Here is a 19,758-nt window from a genome sequence, read left to right on the forward strand (position 1 = left end):
CTCCTCCAGTAAATGGCAAATGAAAACTCAGAAACTGGTATGTAAATGCTTTATTGTTTTATTGTCAACATAATATAAACATTAATTTTGTATGCACAATTCCTTATAACTCTAGAGAGCTAAATAACAAAATGCTTAGTTTTACGCTAAAAAATACAAGGAACAATGGATGTGATGCCAATCTTCTAAAATGTTATAAATCACATTTAACTGTACAATGTTATACATTTTATCACTTAAGGTACTTAAATTTCTAAATCACAATCATTTAAAAGGTAGTTATTTAAGTTGTTAAGATTGTTTATATATACAAACGTAAGGTACATTGACTCTTAAGGTACAAGTGACGTAATAACACGAGTAATAACAATACTAATATAACTAAAGGCTTATACTTTCTAAGGTACGTTCAATCTTATTTTTACTGGTAATGACATTAAGGTTTTCACTAAAATACAACCTTATAAGGTAGAAAATGCAGACAAAGCTAGGGAATAAAAAAACAATAAACCTTAAAAAGTGACCTAATAAAGGCCCTGATACTTATTATTATCATTATAATCATCTCTTAAACAAATTAAGGCTAGTATATATACAGTATACACAAAAGGAATATTTTAATGTATACGAGTTAGTTTCTTTACTTCTTCAAAAATATAAGGTACATTGACTCTTTAGGTACAAGTGACATAATACTACTAGTAATAGGAAATACTATTATTCATAACAATGTAAAGGTAGAATCTAAAGTACATCTTGAGTACGTCTTTGATTTAAATAAGTTTCTCCGCAGTCACCAAAGCAAAGATTTCGTTGACCCTCTTCCTATAGCTAGCATTCAGAAAACCTTCCTCAAGTTTATCTTGGAACTCAAGGATGTTGTCCTGGTTGACGTCATCAAGATTGACTGCCATACCGTCGCCAGCTGTGATGACCGGAAGGACCATGAGAGACATGATCAAACCAAACACAACATGCTTCCTCACCTCAATCATGATGTCTTCCAGAGTCACGTGTCCTAGGCAGCGGTGATAGGCGGAAATGAGGCGCCGGAAGTGGCACGAAGGGGCGCCACTGGTGAACAGGAAGTAGAGGATGTCGAGAGCCGGGGATGCGTACCTCCAGCCCTGCAGGTCCAGGAAGCAGACGTCCACAGGACAAGAGAACCCCTCGAGGTAGCGGAAGAGGAGGTTGTTGCTCCAAAGATCTCCATGACAGAGCACAGCCATTGGCTCCTGAGGGACCAGGTGGGGTGTGAGTGCGCCGACGCCGCTGCCGAGGAGGGATTTGAGGACGTTGACCACGGGAAGGTCATGGTTGTCTGTGACCTTGAGCGCCATGCTGATGCAGTTATCAATGCAGGCAGGCAGGATCAGGTTGTCTTCATGAATAAGCACTTCCGTAGCTCTGGTGCGCAGTTGAGCGAATTGAGAAGGGTCGTTTTTCTTCATGTTGAAAGACATTGCGTGGAACTTGCCCAGTTCCTAAAAACAAATACGAGTCAAAACATATCCTCCAAAGCATTTAAAGTCTAGTTACCTACTTAGGATTAACAACGGTCTTTATTTATGGGGTATATTCATTAGCTGAAATACATTTGTAGGGGAATGGTGGGAACTGCATTTGAATTTGTAATAAATAACTAAAAAGAAGGTAATGTTTCACCTTTTCCTAAGCATAACAACCATTACACTTTAATTTTCAAATTAGAGTTAAAAATAATAACAATACCAATGTAAACAATTAACGAAGAACTATTATGTTTGTTGCAGATAACCGTTTGAAAGGTGATCATATTATTATAAATTAAGATGGACGCCTCCTAACTGAGTATTTCAACCCAAATATGAGTATAATAGAGTGAGAATGTTTGTGTGGCTTTGATACTGACTAGGACCCGCTTTTCCTTTTCCACTAGCCGGGATCATTTACTCAAAGCCCAATAAGCAGAGTCAAACCATCAAAAGGTTATTGACATTTCTGCGGGTTGATCTGGCAACCTTTTAATTGTTAGGAGAGCACTGTCCTAGCCAGTTTGTACAAAACCGATAGCTACACCATGTAACATGAAATCTATTACAAAATTTACTTTTAGCAATTTTTACCAAAAATTTAGTTAGTGAAAACACCCTACACACCTTCATGACCAGCAGGCAATGGTCCAGGTCCAGACCGGCTCTTCGATCAGCTGTTGTGAAGCCATCCTGGCGCAGATCCCTAAGAACTATGACGTCATCAGCAGCCAACAGACATTGTGGAAGAGGAATCTTCTGGTCGCCGCCCAATCGTGGAGCCACTTCGCTGTAGAATTCTGTTTCGTTCAGGAACGCAGCGTCGCAGAAGAATAACTCTCTTCTTTCCACGGACTGTGGCAGTGTCTTCATTATCAGACTGAAGGTCGTCTTATCACCACTGTCAAGGTCATGACCGATGACGTTAACCCTGGTCACGACGCTCATGAAGTTTTCGCCATCTTTGACTGCTGCGGATGACGTCATCATGTCCACTCTTATGTTTGTGGGAAGGCATTTGAGGATGGTTTCCTCTTCATAGGGTGATAGACCGCTTAGTACGGGGGCCATTTCTGGAGAAAAAAGGTTATGGTGAATATTTGTGTAACTGTAGCGGTCGTAACTATCTAGGAATACCTTTTGTAAAATCACGAATCGGAAAACCTAATTGTTTAGAACATTTCATTATTCAAGGGACAAACTTAATTGGAAAAATTTGCATCACTATGAGGCTGTTGTTTTTAGTTTTATTATTATTTTAACTCGGATTAACAAATCCCATTGACTACAAACGTTTAATTAAGGTCAATATAAATTGCAATATAAAAAAACCTGAGACAACTTATGAATTATATTTGTTTTAATTATTGTAAATTGCACAGCACAAATTCTTAAGATTTAATTCAATTAATAAAAATTTATAAGTTTGTGGCTGAAAACCATCAAAAATAATTTATTTGTCTGGTTAAATACTTCAAGAAAACTTTTACATTTCCTCAAAATTCAAATCATATAAAATAAAAATATTTATATTTGATTAATAAAGTATTTATTATCAGAATTATATCATAAAAATGAAAAAAATTGCTTGAAAAAATGTTGATTGAAAATCATATGTTTTAGTTACTGCCAAAATATATTGTCATCGAATGTAAACTTTATAATTACCTGAATATGCCAAGTAAGTATGTAAGTATGTTTGCCAATTCAGCTCTGTGCTCAGGTGAACAGCTGTAGAGGTACTGAGTTGCCGCCATAGCGCCGGTGTTTATAAACAGCTGATGCACGGCCTTCAATCAGGTCAATGGATCCCTACTTGAGATAGGTCTTACCTGTACTCCACACACACTCATTCACACACACTCTCACTACAACACTCTACTACGAGGGCGATGAACTCTGTTGTAGTTGTGTAGTGTCTGGTTCGTTGACTTGTGTTATAATGAGTGGTGACCCTTCTTGGGTTAAATATCACGTCATTTGATTGGGACTTTCGTGAATTTCAACTGCCAGGTTGTACACCACTTTCTAGACACTGCACCCGTATTATATGGCGTACTATTTTAGAATGTTTTAAATTATTATTATTTTTATATATGAGAGCAAGTTGGTCTAGTGGTTGAGTCCAGAAGAAGGTCCCGAGATCAAATCCTACCAAATCACCAATGGATTTTATCCAAGAGATAATGCTGCAACGCCTGCAACCCCTACGTCTAGCCTGAAGTAATGTGGAAAACGATTCTGGGCCAGTCATGCAAATATTATTTAATTTAAAATTCTTGGTTGAACGAATTAATTAGTTATTACTGGTTAGTAATCAACTTTCAAGATGATATTTTCCTTCTTTAATTTGGGTAATTATTTTATTTCATCCCCCAAAATGTATTCGTCAATCTGTATTTTCTCTGTTCGTTGACCTTAACTTTAACTTAAAACATTTATGCTATTTAGATTGTTTGCGTTTTGTTCAATAAATTCTAAAACATAAAGCTCAATAAAAATATTTTTTTTTATTAAAAAAACTATAAACTAAGACACACCTTTACAGTTAAAACTATTTCATAATATTCTTTAAATTAGCTAGTACCATTATTGATGGTTTGACGTTAAGCATATGTAAACCTAAATTAAAATTATATATCAATAAACAAAGTTTATAAAAAGCCAGATTAACCTATATGATTTATTTCTGTGTGACTTTTGGCAATATTATAAAAAAAAATCACCAATATTTCTTTAGCTCAGAATTCTTAAACCCGAATTTATCAAAATAGCACTTTTCCACACACTACAAAAAAAAATATATGGATATTTTAATATATGTTATTCATAATGTTAAATCCAATAGATTTTGGTGACGATGGTTTCTAAACCCATATTCTTTGCGAGCTATAAAAAATTTAAATTAAAACATTTCAATAACATTGTCAAATAAAACATAAAATTTGTTTATTTAACACTTGTCAAACTATGGTCCTATTACATAAAAAGGGTCATTTTTCAGTTAAAAGTAAGAGTAATAGTTGTGACGATATTTTGAAAAGAGATTTTTTTAAAATTTAATTTTAGCAATATTATTGTTTGGTTTATAACAAACATACCGTATTTGAAATAACACATAAAAGCTACAGCGATAATTCTAATCCCCATTCCTCCTCTGTCATTTTATCTGCAACTTTTCACAGCATAAAATTAATATTTATTTTGTAAACATTGCGACCTAGCATTTTATTTTGTTTACTTTATTGTGCAATTAAGTAAACAAAAAAATACTATAAGCAACAATCAAAACAATCTTTTTGCTTATATTTTTAAAACTGTAATACCATTAACAATTAGATTAAATGAAACATTGTAAATATACGTACTAACTTAGGTGACGAATAAGAAGTTCATGAATTCATATTAGTATTATCATACTCTTAGTGTCAGTATTTGTTATTAACATCACAACAGACAAAAACATTGATGGATTGATATACTTAAGCACACTTTTGCCAATTTTCAAATAAGGAAAGTCTCTAAGGCTAAGCCTCAAGTAAGTTCCTACGAGGCCATGTGCCCAAGGCTGTCCAGCTGTAAGTTCAACACCCTGTCTGAAAGTCAAGGCGAGCATTTATAAGAGAAAAAGTTGATTTCTCAAAGGCTATTGACATGAAATGCATAGCTTTTAGTTTCATTTAGTTACTATGAATAATGTCCAGAGTAAAGAAAGCTCACCAATTGTAATGATAAATGTATCACTTGAGGAACAACTATAGTTCGGCCGCTTAGAAAACGACCTGCACGCTAATGCTAAACCAATGCTGGAGGAGGTCGCTTTCTAAGCGGCCGAACTATAGTTACAACTATCATTTTTGGAACTAAATAGTGACATGCTGATTCATTTTAATCAATCTGAAAATAACACAATTTGTTTTACTTTTTGAGTGTATACAATTTTACAATGCAACTTAAATGGTGGTGTATTACAATAGTAGTATATATATCGTAAAATTTACACATTTGTAGGCTACAATTATTATGAAAAGTCTAAGATAGCTAGTATGTTTTAACATGCTACTAAAACATATGGAAAAGGAATGTTTTGTAAAAAGATATTTAATAATAACAGATTAACCGATAACAAACCGTGCAGGGATATGCAATAAATGTAAAGTTCATTGAACCATTCAGTTTGATATTGCAGTCTGTGTAGTACTGATAACAATATTCTAGAGTATTATCGTCATACCCGTGGCTTTCGAGAGGATATAAAAAGGTATCACTAATATCCTATTGCTGTCCCCAAAGAATTTTCCATTTTATGTTAAGAGTGTCCATAAATGTGAAATCGGCGTATTTTGTAGGTTTTGTGAACATGGAGGATAAATAACTATTCGTGAAATGTTAATAAGTGTGTAAATGTATTATATCATTTGAAAACAACGATATTAGTTATTTAGGATAGTTAAGATTTGTAAAATATTTCTTTATACTGACTTTAGGATCATTATTGATTAGCACAACACATAAAAAAAAGGTACAATCAAAACTTAGTTTGCCAATTCAAGTATTAAGTATTTCGAAATAATGTTTGTAACTAAAAAAATTCGGATTAATGCAATTAAACTTTTTAAATAAACAAATCCAGTCAAATGCAACATGTTGTTTTTTTAAATAACCAATTTATGGAAATGCAACTGAGTAAGTATCAGAAATAAATTGTTCGATAATAAAAGTTTTTGGTGTGTCGGAGATCGATCCTGCAAGGGATGAAATAAATATAAAATAAATAAATATAAAATAAATACATATAAAATAAATAAATATAAAATTAATAAATATAAAGTAAATAAATATAAAATAAATAAATATACTTTAAAACCAAGGAAGTGAAGTCTTGGGTTCGTGTCTTTGTGTCCATACATTTCGTTCCTTAATTTACTCAAACCAAAGATGAGTAGTTCCCTTACCAGAAATGTAGTGTACTTGAAACTTAGCGTAGGTAAATTAATAAAAACAATAAAAAAATATCACCTTTATAGTCAATTATTTTACTTTGTCGGTTTGTTTTTCTGAAAAGCTGGTGTACCAGAGAACACATTGATGAAGACATTTTTATCTATTTCTTTATTAATTGTTTACTCCCTTGTTACGGGACTTTGCAGTACAATTGAAGGTAAATTAAGGAATCTAATACCTAAAGGCATATATGCTGATTATTGTGTCATCATACTTATAAACTCATGCTTGTAACATTTGGGCAGGTATAAAAGACCCTTAAATCAGTCTGCAAATGTGTTACCTCCAAAAATTCAAGTGCAAGATGTACACAAAGCTCAATACATCCTTTTAGACCAAAGGAAAGATTTAGATTTATCCTGTGAGAATCTTTGCAACACGTGCAACGTGCATAGCTTAAAACTAGAGGAATTGTTTGAAAATAGTACTAAAAATAGTAGTAAAAACTTAGTTTATGTTCTTGTAAGAATTATTCAATTAATTTGGAAAGATACTGTAATATTCTTCATAATTTGGAAGGTAATCATATATAAATGTAATAACACGTACAATGCTGATCAAGAAGTTATCATAATAATACAAATCACGAACCATTATGTTGAGATTGATATTAAATATATCATTAACAACTATTTTTATTAATTCAAGTCAGTGTATCAGTGTTAAACTTACTAGTCTATAATAAATTGTTTACCAACACCCTAAATTGCGTTAGCTGTTTGCATCCACTAATATTTTTATACCAAATAATTAATTATATCCTATTGCTTATCGTCAAAATATCTCGTGTGCAGACTATATATGAAATATATTCACATTTTACTTATACGTTTTTCTAGTTTTACTTACAAAATTCACCCCAAATCTTAAAGCTATACCCTTGCATAATTCTCTATAAACAAAAAACAACTGCATTTAATTTTCATTTAATTTCATTACAAAGTATTTTCGATTCTTTCAACAGGATAACCACAAAACTGATCGTAACTTTGTATCACAACCCAATGTGAATTGCAGTTATGTGAGTTTACTTCGCGTCGTATACAGTTTAGCAGGGTAGAAGCTGGAGTTATGTTTGCCTTACACGCAATCCTGCAGTAGAATCCCTGCGATCGTGATAATGGTTCCCGATACAACTTGAGGTGTGAGGGGGTTGTATTTTTCTTCATTTGTCACCCGTTTGTAAAAAATACAGTTAAGGGTTTCTTTTGAAGGATGGCTTACATATAATTAAGGTAAATGTACGATTAAATATTGCCATTACAGTTTGAAATAGCCAGTAGCTAAGTGTTAATAGTGATCGGTCAAACATATTCAGTTTGATAAGAAATTAACTGACTCGTTGTGCAATTAACTATGCGACTTACAAAACATTTATGGTTGGATGGAAAATTTTCTCTGTGAAAAGTTATACCACAAACTTCAATCATTATTCAAAACTTCAAAATGCGTAAATAAACAAAGGACTTAGAATATTTATTGGCAATGTCAATGGATTGTGGATTTGATTATTTACTCAGATTTTTCTGTTATTTAATTTAACTAAAAGATACTTCATGTTGACGAAAATGTATTTTACGGTTATCATCAGGAAGCACAAATAATAATTTAAAAGTTCTTTATTACATCAATTCAAGCTAAGACTAAATTTTTATGTTTACAATTTTGAACTTCAATTTTAAATTATTAGATTATACCTGATGACAGTTGTACAGTACAACAACAAACAACTTTCAACTATTGTTACGTATTTTTAAACTTGTACCTTTCGTAGCCCTTTCTACATACCTGGTAGATCTGGTAGATGTATTATCGAGGAACAATTAGTAATATGTTTCTAAAATTGCGATATTAAATAACGAATAGTATCATTAAACATATTGTATTTTTTATTATTTACATGAAAAATATGTCATTTTTACCAAAATTTGCTTTAACTGTTGACACAATTTGTATTTTTGTGTATAATAAAATCTTCTATTAATTCTGTATGTCTAATTTTAGTTTATAATGATTTATACATCCCATTTATACATTATTATTTGAGTAGTACATTAACGTAATACGTAGGTATAAAATATAAATAGGCACGGAGCTTTTTCTTAGATATATTTATTAATAGTGTAGTTATTTTTATGAGTGAAAACACTCTAACACATTTTTGATATATTTTTACCTCGGATTTTACTTTGTAGGAAAAGAAACTAAACAAATTACAAGACCTACAAAGAACTAAAAATAAAACTCTATGTCCATTAATGATACAGTCAATTTGTGGGAAACTCGTCCTATGAGTGGGCGCTCACTGTTCGATGACTTCACTATTATTAGTGTTGGTGGGGGGAGTCGTTGGAGGGGGGGGACGTTGAAGGGGGGGCAGCCGCCTGACCCAGTTCCCTCTGAAGGTTATCGTCCGACCTTCACTAGGTGTTAGATAACCATTACGTAGCCTAGAGTCTCCTAGAGCAATGCCCGTGGTAGTAGCCTCTTCACACAATACAATGAACTCCGCAAGTACATCAGTAAGTACAGGTCGCTCACCTCTCTGTACTTCAATTGTTGGAAGGAGATTTATCGACAAATTGCAGATAAAAACTGTGCAACGTGTTATATGATGACATGGTAAACACTATGTACAACCAAAGTATACCCAAAAATCATTATTAATTACGAAGGATCAAATGTATGATCAAGGATACATTGAAAACTGATTAGCGAATGCGGCTTATTTGATCGATTTGAAAAGTGTTTTCCCCATTAATCATTATTAATTACCACGGATAAAATGTATGATAAGGGATACATTGAAAACAGATTAGTAAATGTTGCTTATTTAATTGATTTTACAATGTTTTGTAAAGTGCTTCAGATTATTTTAACAGTTTTCATAACTTGATACAAGAAAAAAGTATGATCAAAAATTAATTCTTAGCAAATTACGGGAAACAGCTTATTGAGTTGATGTTAAAAAGTTTTTTTGAATTTGTATTACAGTTTATTTTGGTACATGAAAATAATTTATTTTGGTACAATGTACTTGTACTAAAATCGTCTACCCAACGTATCAAATCATATGAATACATTCAAAACATTACCTAACCTTTCTTAACCTTTTCCTGTCCCAAAATAAAAAAAGTTTCCGTTTTCTCAAAATATACACTAATATATTATCTCGATCGGATGACCGTGGCTTGGTGGGCTTTTATTAGAATTGTTGTTTAAAAGGCTTACTTTAAAATTCTAAAATCATGATATTAAAACTATTATTGGATTTAGTAAAACCTGAAATAATTTGATTTAAACCGAAAAAAACTGTGAGTAATTAGTTGTATCATGATACATTTTTACCTTTTCTGTGGCTTATCACCTCACTCGCAAACTACTGTCCTGTCTCAAAATAGGTTACTTTTTTATGGCTAGGATCATAAAGAATTAATTGGAATCCGATAAACGTGTTTACATCTTTGTATAAAAAAGTGCTTTTTTGTATATTTTAGTATGAAGATGCTCTTTATGATACCAGAATATCATTTTCTTATTTGGTTAATTTGGAACACATTTATACACTTTTTTAATTTAAAATGTCAATTAATTTGCCATTTCATATTTGCTTTGGTAATTTGTTCAAGAGACAAACTTTGATCCTTACAATAAATTAAAATCCAAAAAGGAATTATAAAATACATTTTTGACACTGTTGAATGATTTTTTTACTTTCCTTATAATTTCGTTTAATATTTTTAGTTAACTTGAATCCTTAAATAAACAATCAAACCCATTAGTTAACTTACGATTCAAAATAAATATTTCAATACTGTAAATGTACAAAGCAACCTGAATTAGCCTTGAATTACTCATGTTTCGACATTAAACATGAGCAAGAGATAAAACTAAGAGAAACCGTCCTTTTGGATAAAAACGACATAAATATTTACTTGGTTCGTGTTTACATGTTACTCAACGCGAACGCTGTGATTTTATGAATGTTTGCTTTAAACGAGAAATTATTTTGAATATTTTAATATTTTAAGAAATGAAGTAAAATGGTTTAACTAGTGACATTAAAATAGGAATTAGAGTTTGGTGAAAATCTGGTTTCTTTAAGGTAGTTGTGTTATGATTGTAAGTGTTTCTTACAAATGAACGAAAAGTAATATCCGTTTTCATTTTACTAAAAATAAAAACAAAAGCTAGTAAAACTTTTAAATGAAGTTTTTAATCTATAAATGTATGGTTACAATCATTAGTCAATATTGATCCTAAAAATCCATTCTTATAATTTTTGTTTGTTTTAACAGATTTTAAGCGATGGTTGAACGTCTAGTTTAGACGTCTGAACAGCTGCAGAAACTGCTAAAGGTATTTTTAAATTTTTTAGATAAAAATATCGTTCTTTGGTATATTCAGCATAACTTTACAGTAGTTTTAATTCAGAATCCATTTTCCTACTTCCGGATATTGATAGCATTAATATAAATTATATGATTCCCTTACAATATCCATATCATATAAAAAACAAGATATGGTAAAATAATCAAAATATTTTAAATAATTTTTGAAAGGAAATAACATTTTTAGTTACTTAAATCTACTATAGTAAACACATCCCGCTCAGCATTAAGAACAAAAACTGAAAATTCTACCAAATACATGCAAAATTCATCCTCTTAACTGTGGTCCCTGTTCTGAAGGTTCAAAGGTCATTGACTCCAAAGTGAAAGGAAACCTCTGTCTGTGTTTAAAATCGCACGTCATCATTCATAACAAAGCAACCATATTTGCAAAGACTGAGGTCAAATCCGCCATTTTGTTTTTGGCACCATTAAAATGATCATTGATTTTGGTAAGTTTCCATTACGATTTGTACCTAATATATCGACTACGGTAAATGTAGGCCTACAGGGTATGAAAAAAGGTGCGGAAGTAATGTACGTGGTGATTCATTGGGTCAAATAAGAAAAAAAATATAAACACACGTCCAATCTCATTCCATTTAGCATCTTTCTGTATGTATAGTTTTAAATAAGAACATTCATAGTTCCTTAACGGTTTGGGCTACAGTGTTGAAATTCTGCAAAAGATTTTCATCTTACTGGATTTAACTGATTCAAAACGGTTGTTGTTTTAAATAGTTGATTCAAACTTGATAACCGTTAAGAAGTTATAAATGTAAAAATATACACACAGACGCTAAGCGGACCTAGATAGAATATATGTTTTTAGAAACTTTTATGCACATTTTTATCATAAAAAATTCCAGTAAAAATGATGTAACAATTTTTTATTCTATTGAGAGCGATTTTAACAAGTGTTTGCATTTCTATTATTAGAGTACATTTAGAAAAAAAAATTTTAACCCCAAAATATGAACTGTTATTTATTTGGATTATTTTCTTTTGGATGACCTACTCTTATTGTTAACGAAAGGATAAATCTTATTGTGACTGCCACTTGAATATTTATAGTATGATTTCAATGGAAGTCACATGGATGAAACATACTGGTTTTACTCTATATTTTCAAGCCCAGGAACATAATATTAGCTTACCCAGAACTTCTCATTCGGAAATTGTTTTAAGGTTTGTCCACCAGGTAACGTTGCCTGGTTGTTGGCTCTCTCAACGCCCAAGTGAAAGTGGTCTATTTACCGTTAGCTTTCTGATTTACCAATGTTATCACATATCGTGGCTCGGTGGTCTAGGGGTATGATTCTCGCTTAGGGTGCGAGAGGTCCCGGGTTCAAATCCCGGCCGAGCCCCATTAATTTTTGACATGCATTAAATAATTAAAGCGATTTTTCGTATATTTGTTTTTAATGTACCATTTTTTGAACTAGTTAAAAAAATTAATTCATACATGTGAATGTACTATGTATACCACGAGTTTTATAGTCTCAATTATGTGTATATTTGTAAAACTAGTTAAAAAAATTAATAACAAAAGCAAATACAGTATGTAGAAAAATCAATTTAATAAGTTTAATGCTACATAATACTCTACATGATAACTAATTCATATGGGTTGACATAGTGATATCAAGCATGGAGAGTATACAATTTTTATTTACAATTTTTTTTAACAATGTAAAGATTGTGTAAAAAAACTAAATTAAACATGAGATGATTGATAAGCTGATGAATAATAATTACATTATTTTATAGAACAGAAAGGGATTATTGAAATATGTGTCTTGTAGTCCTTGTGGCGTTTGTAAAAAATTATAAATAATTGATAAGATTATATTTAGGTCATTTCTATAGTGTTTCTAACTTAATATAAATTTACATCAATGTTCAGTCATTTTCACATATTTAGGCATAAACTTATAAGGAAACATAATATCCTGGTGCTTTTAATTTTATTCGCGATATTACGAGCAGTTTAGTTTGTAATACAGGTTTGGAAGATTAAGATAGAAGTCCTATGCAATCAAAAAAGTAACCAATCGTGTAAACTGGATGTATGCTTGAACATTTAAAAATCAAACCACCTAAAAGGAAATTAAATTACAGGCCTATAAAAAATAATTGAATTTCAGAGTACAACAGTAAAATATAACAACTATAACTTAATTACATTATTTCAACTAAAAAAGGAAAAATAAAAACTGTTTAGTGTATATTTACAAAAAAAAAGAAACTTTTTCAAGTCGCAAACTGAAATTCCAGTGCAAAAAGTAAAATCTTAAGACAGTTTTAATAGAAGAACATTTGAATTAAATTTCTTTGCCATAATACATGTCTATAATTTTTTGTGACACTTTGTTAATTGGTTTGTTAAATAACGATCATACATTATAATCATATAGTAATCACATTATGTCTACCAAGTCGTTCTTTTGGTAACAATCCCAGACCAGCAAAGTAATAAAGAACCAGAAACTTGATGCAGTGTTCAAATCTCATTTGGAATTTAGATGAACTTCTTTTATTCATTTAGCGTTAAATGAGACTCTTTCACACCAACTGAGCTCCATTTTCTCTTTATTTATCGTGTTTGAGGTCATAATGGTCCCTTTAGATTTGTATTCAGAGAAAAGTTTGGGGATTTAATTCTAGCGAAATTAAACTTGCTACCTCGTTTTATAAATATATGAATATTTGTTGCCAGAGTTATTGTAAAGATACCCCCGCTGCAGCAAACGTGGCGACTAAGCGAATTTCCTTTTGCCTGAATTGATTTTCAATTAATCTATATAATTAACATTTATGTTTAACGAGTAGCTAAGTTAGCTGCTACAGGGTAACTAATAAAGTGGGTTTTTTTTTGTTAAATATTAATAGCTTATTATGTAATAAATAAATACGCCAGTTTGATCAAAATACTTCCATAAACAAGCCAACTACAACGTTTTACAATATTATTCATAAAAATAACTTGGGGAATTTAAATTATTCTTTTTTTATATTCTCCGTAACCAATCATTATTATTTTATTATACGTCGCCAATGATGTTATCGTATACATACATAAAAATTTGAACGTAGGCCTATGGTGTTTTTGGCCTTTGGGGACATCCAAATGAAAAAGTAAATCGGTCCCGGGTCTAAGTCTTACCATGAGACCTATGGTAAAAGCTACTTCCCTATAGGGAAATTCGCTAAAAACGGTATCAGTCGGAATTTTTTTTAAACTGTTTAAGTAATAAATGGCCATATAATTACTTCTGTCATTAGCTTTAAATTTGTAATTGCCGTATTTCATGTATTACATTTAAGTTGTGACGATTGTCAATACACTGTAATTATGTGTTTCATGACAATAAATATTCTTGATTCTTGATGCTTGATTCTATGAGTAGTTATTTGTAACTGTTAGTCTTAAACTTTAAAATAATGTTGAGCTTATCAATACGCTGTTTATTCAAAACTGTTGCTTTGTATTAGTTTCAAATATAAAAAAGGCACCCATTACTCAAAACATAAAACAGTAACTTTTTTAATAATAACCCATAGCATTCTTTTAATAATTCGCTGAACGAATGCATCACAACTCTAAATTTGAGATTTGTTTACTCCTTCAACCGCACACTAGACTTAATCCACACAGCATGGCTAAAACTTGGTATTTATTGAAATGCAGGAACAATCCTTCAAATAAACTTACTCATAAAATTTTCGGTTGTGGCACACACATAGAAAATTAATACTTACAAATTGTTTACTAAATATTCTACCTATAAATATTTTTTTGGTTATTCGAATAAAATTGTATAAATGGAAAATTGATTTATTTACATTTTTTTAAGTTAAAAAAATAAAAGTATTCTGTAAACAATTAAAAATAAATACATCCATTCATTGAACTGCTTAAGCTTTATTATTGAGTAAAAAAATCTATGATAAATAAATAAAAAATTTGTAATAAGTCAAAAGTGTATAATATATAATAACTTAAAACTTATTATGCAATATATTAACGCAATGCATACACCACGAATACTAGAACAGACCCGGTAGAGCATAAACATAAACAAATTATGTTACCGGCGAAAGTAAACATCATTAAACATTGCTTAAGTAGATCATGCGTTAATGTTATTAGTACATGATTCTACGCAATTTGTTTATGTTTATGATCCATACCGTGTACTGTTCTAATATTCGTGGTATAAACTACACTGTAATAATTAATTATAGACCTATCAATATTATTGAGTGTAGTTTAGATTTTGTGGCTGTTTACGGTTTGAATAGATTGTCAATCCATACATTATGGAATAAAGAAAAATTAACAAATTTTCTTAGTTCTAAATTTAATGAATTTTTATTTATTTATGTATACAATGTTCCCGATTTTGAAGTAAAAAAAGCCTCTGTACAAATTATTACTTCCCACAATTATCATCGCAATTTCTGTTTGATAATGGATTAACTAAAACAAAACCTACCAAGTGTACTGATCAACGTATTCTAATTATCTTTAGTAGGCCTATTAATCACCTAAAAATTAGCTCTTATTTTTTCTCTAAAGCTACTCATTTAGGAGTTACAGCGTGTTAAAACTAAGGAAAAATGACTTGCAGTGTACATTCTGCGCCATGTAGCTCATATACGAGTAGGTTTAGTGAGGTAATGGTAAGTGTAAATAAGTCTTAAAATTGCATCTACATTCTAAAAAACCCATAAAGTACATAGTTTTCTTATTTTAAATTGTTCTACCATTTTGAAAACTGGCAGCCACTAATAGAATAAATTGTTTCGGTCTTTTTAGAATTTAGATGCAATTTTAAGATTTATTTACTCTGAGCATTTTCTCTCTGAACTATTATAGGAGCTACATGGAGCAGAATGTACATTGCAAGTAATATTTTCCTAGTTTTAACACGCTCTAACTCCTAAAACTCCAATTATAAAAACGTTTTTAAATGACATTTACTTTCTAAATAAATCATTATATATAGGCTCTTCCTGAAGAAAAATCTAAGTTGGCAACCATGTTGGAAAAATGGTGGCTAAAATAATTTTTTCAACAACCAAAATTTTTAAAATTAAAAATCCAAGGCAGTTACAATATAACATCTTTTGATATCTCTTATAACTTTCGAATAATACAGCTGGCACACTTATATGAATCACCCTGTATATATACCTATACTGCACTACTGTATAATGAAAAAATACTAATAATCGTGCCTTGCAACTTATAATCGGACAAATCTTACGTCATCGTTTCACTTGCGGTCTTTGACGACTGTAAAAATAATAATATTTATAATATTTATAAAACGTTGATTTGTTTGCATATCTTCCAATATATCATAGCCTGAATAATATGCTGCTTTATTGCAGCCAAAAAAGTATTTAAAAATATGTATTTTATTCACACAGCATTCCTTACAATTCATGAATGTTTGGAATAATTTTATGTATGATGTTTGTACGGTATTTAATTGTCTTAAGCTAATTCATTATTTGCATTTTCGTAGCAAATATTTAAAGATTTATTTTGCATTCAAAACATAGTTTATTCAACGGTGTACAGTTCAAACTGTAAATTGCTAAAGGCAAAGGAAGAACAAACGAAGGCAGATTAAAAACTAACAAGTCTGTTTTCTTACTAGATTAATAATCTTTCTTTTTCTAAAATTTACGGGTAGAAAACGTTACTCGTCTTATGATTAAATAAACATCATAAATAAACCCTCGCAATTCAATTAGCTGTGAGTTGATAAAATATGTCTTAATATAAGCAGGCTTCCTTTCTTTACATTAAACATTAATTTAAGTGTCATTTTTAAACCAGTTCTCGAAATCTTTTACCTGCACATATTTATATCCAACAAAATATTGTTTTATTATATACCAATTTTGTTCCATTTGTGGTTTATTATTTGACCAACATACAGTACTAGAGTAATATTGTGGTACAGGAGAGTGGGCTGGTCAAGTGGTTAGAGCACGGGACTTCGGTCCCCGAGGTACTGGGTTCAAATCCCGCCAAATCATTAAGGCATTTTATCTTAGTGCAAATGTTGCAATCCCTAGGTCTAGCCTGAAGTAGTTTCAAAAACAATCCCGGGCTCGTGCTAAGCGTTCAAGAAAAAAAAACGAAAAGTTTTTAATTATGTTTAAGAAACTTTCTGTTTTGTTATTGTTTAACACAAGCTACGAAATCCAACCAATTAGAACTAGAAATATTATCAACCAAATAAACTATGTTGGTTCTTCAAAGTAAAAATTAAAATCTAAATAATTGACAGAAAGGTGTATTCAGTATACGAAGTCAATTTTGAATAAAACTAGGTTTCATTTATGTTAGCTTGAAAAGAATAACCTTACAATTATGTTTGCTAAGTTTAGTTTCTTGTATAAAAATAATTAACTTCACAATAACACCGGCGTTTTGTAAAGGACAATGAAATGTATCAATTACAGTTTTTAAGTGGGTTTAAACTGTTTACAGACAATAATTGTTGGTAATCATTTTAAATATTCCATTAGCTGGAAAATAATAGACACACCAACTTAAATGTGTAAAGAGTCTAATAAAGCACTAAATAAACTAAAAGCACCAATGTTAAACTTATAAATCAACGTTTAATCTTGGGAATCTGGGTTGATCCACCAGACTAAGCAAAGACTGACGAGAAGACATAAATCCCCGTCAATCAACCCAAATCATCACTCTTATTTATAAATATTTCCCTCCACACTGTCAAAATTTCGTATTCTTTGATTAATGACGAATAAACGAGAGATTTGTCACTATTCTTTTCCTTGTGAATTAGGTAGAATATTATTCAATAAATTGTTAAGATTCAGAAATTTCCAACATATATCACGATTGAATATTCATTGTTCAACATGGTTTGCTAAATAAACAATTTAGGGGTGTCAAATCACGGAATTAAACGTGGCCATTTTGGATGTTGACACAATTACGGTGTTCATGTTGTTCTGGGACAAAACATGTTACAAAATTAAACCATAGAATGTTCTTGTACTTATGAACCTAGTTTTATTATTCGTTTAATGTTCACTCATTCTGAATATGTAGGGAAGCATTGGTTGAAGCAACACTATAAAAATGTTGAACTCTTATTTCCTTAGTCAATGGTTAAACTAATGACTTTAAATACTTATAAGTAACATTAGTCAGTAGTAATAGAGGAAAACATTTATTTATAGAATGAGGGCAGCATAAAGATACTAATGTGGCCAGAACAATCTGCTAAGCAGAAAAATATTCAGTAACAAAGATAAATAAGGATTTATAAAACCATACTAAAACCAACAATACTTTATTACTGTGAAGTTCGGGCATTCAAAAAGTATTCGAAAAGAAGCTTATAACTTTTGAAAACAAGGTACCAAGAAAATAATTGGACCTATTATTGAAGCAGGAGTGTGGACTGAGATAGATTTACCATGAGCTACACATAATTCCAAAAGTAAAAAGTATACATCTGAGGTGGCTTGGTCATGTGTTAAGAAGGGATAAAATCCGCTTCATAAAACAGAATTGTTATGGTATAACCAATGCTAGAAGACCTTTAGGAAGACCAAGACTGCAATAGAGGAACCAAGTGCTGAAGGATGTAAGAAGATTGTAAGTAAGATGGAAACGACAGAAGATAGAAAAGAATGGAGGCAGGTTGTTGGCAAGACTATAAGCATCTTGGGTAATTATTTTTTTTTAATAAAACAAAAATTATGTATGAACCTAATGATGGAATCATAAGCTTAAGATGGCGATGTTTTACATTATATTTATATCCTACTGCAGTATTTCATCATCTAATCATGGATAAATACGAAAGATTTTAAGCTGACCTATATTGGTCAAGTTTCTAACACAAACTTCCCCTAATTGGATTACCTGTTAGGTTGAAGCACCTAGAACGCTTGAATTAATTACAGAACAAGGAAATCAATACGCAAAGGCTTAGCTTTTTGCTTTATAATTTTGGTCAATTTGTATACGTAAGATTACGCTCTGCTATTATACGTGTGCTGCCTTGAGTTTAGTTTGTAATATGAGGCACATATTTCGGTAAAGTATGTGGATATAATAGAGAAAAAAGAAAATGAATTGCTGCCTTAATATTTAGTAAGTCCTTTATCAAAGGAGATATTATTTGCTGAAATCTAATTTATCTTCGACTACCTAATTCTAAAATAGTATTAAATGTTTGGAAAGTAAATCAAATAAAAGTCTAATAACACTTAAACCATATATTTACTCTTAAACTGCTAAGCGTCATTCGCCTTTTGGGTCCGATGATGATTGGAGTGTCCAATCGAAATCGATCACCTCTTACCATCTCTTGTATATTTACCGTCTTGTGAGTTAACAGTATAAGCGTAAAAAAATTTTTTAAGTGTAGACGTAGATTCTATAACTCTCCGTATTATAGCAATTTTGTACACAGCGTTTTAATAGTAAATATATTACCAGTCATGTGACCACTTTTGTGACTTTGCATTAACATATTCGTCCGTTAATTTTCAGGTGACAGAAGTATTTAGTGAGCATAAGAACAGGATCGGGGATGTAACTACAGGTAAAAACAATTGGCGATGTGAAAAAAGTAAGGGAAAATACCTTGGAAGGTAGCATAAATAAGTGGGAAGACCAATTTCTGAAACGTAATTAAGCATTTAATAAAAAAAAAATACGTTTTATTATTCGATTATTTTACATTCCCCTTGTTCCAAAACACGTCAAAGTTTCGAATTAAAGTGATTTGGATAAAACAAACACAGATGTACTCATGAATAATGGTATATAATTTATTTAT

The 19,758-nt window shown here is 30.9% G+C and overlaps 1 protein-coding gene and 1 non-coding gene across 2 annotated transcripts; one reads left to right on the forward strand and one right to left on the reverse strand.

The window, feature by feature from the left end:
* Positions 1–773: 773 nt before the first annotated feature.
* Positions 774–2,582, reverse strand: LOC129003448 (uncharacterized). The gene is made up of 2 exons (XM_054431743.1): positions 2,139–2,582; positions 774–1,484 (listed from the first exon to the last, which is right to left on the reverse strand). The coding sequence occupies exons 1-2, from the start codon at positions 2,580–2,582 to the stop codon at positions 774–776; spliced, it is 1,155 nt and encodes a 384-aa protein (XP_054287718.1).
* A 9,619-nt stretch (positions 2,583–12,201) lies between these two features.
* On the forward strand, positions 12,202–12,273 carry Trnap-agg (transfer RNA proline (anticodon AGG)). Its single transcript has one exon. It is a non-coding gene; the product is annotated as a tRNA-Pro (tRNA).
* The last annotated feature ends 7,485 nt before the right edge of the window (positions 12,274–19,758 follow it).

Source organism: Macrosteles quadrilineatus, unplaced genomic scaffold (genome assembly GCF_028750875.1).
Source record: "Macrosteles quadrilineatus isolate MER2022 unplaced genomic scaffold, UCM_ALF_1.0 Scaffold_9__3_contigs__length_116548681, whole genome shotgun sequence".
In the NCBI taxonomy this organism is placed as follows: domain Eukaryota; kingdom Metazoa; phylum Arthropoda; class Insecta; order Hemiptera; family Cicadellidae; genus Macrosteles; species Macrosteles quadrilineatus.

Excerpts from the sequence above, each read along its gene's own strand:
- LOC129003448 (XM_054431743.1), bottom strand. The coding sequence starts at position 2,582 with ATGGCCCCCGTACTAAGCGGTCTATCACCCTATGAAGAGGAAACCATC. Across the intron at positions 1,485-2,138 it reads ATTGCCTGCTGGTCATGAAG|GAACTGGGCAAGTTCCACGC; the intron begins GTGTGTAGGGTG and ends ATTTGTTTTTAG.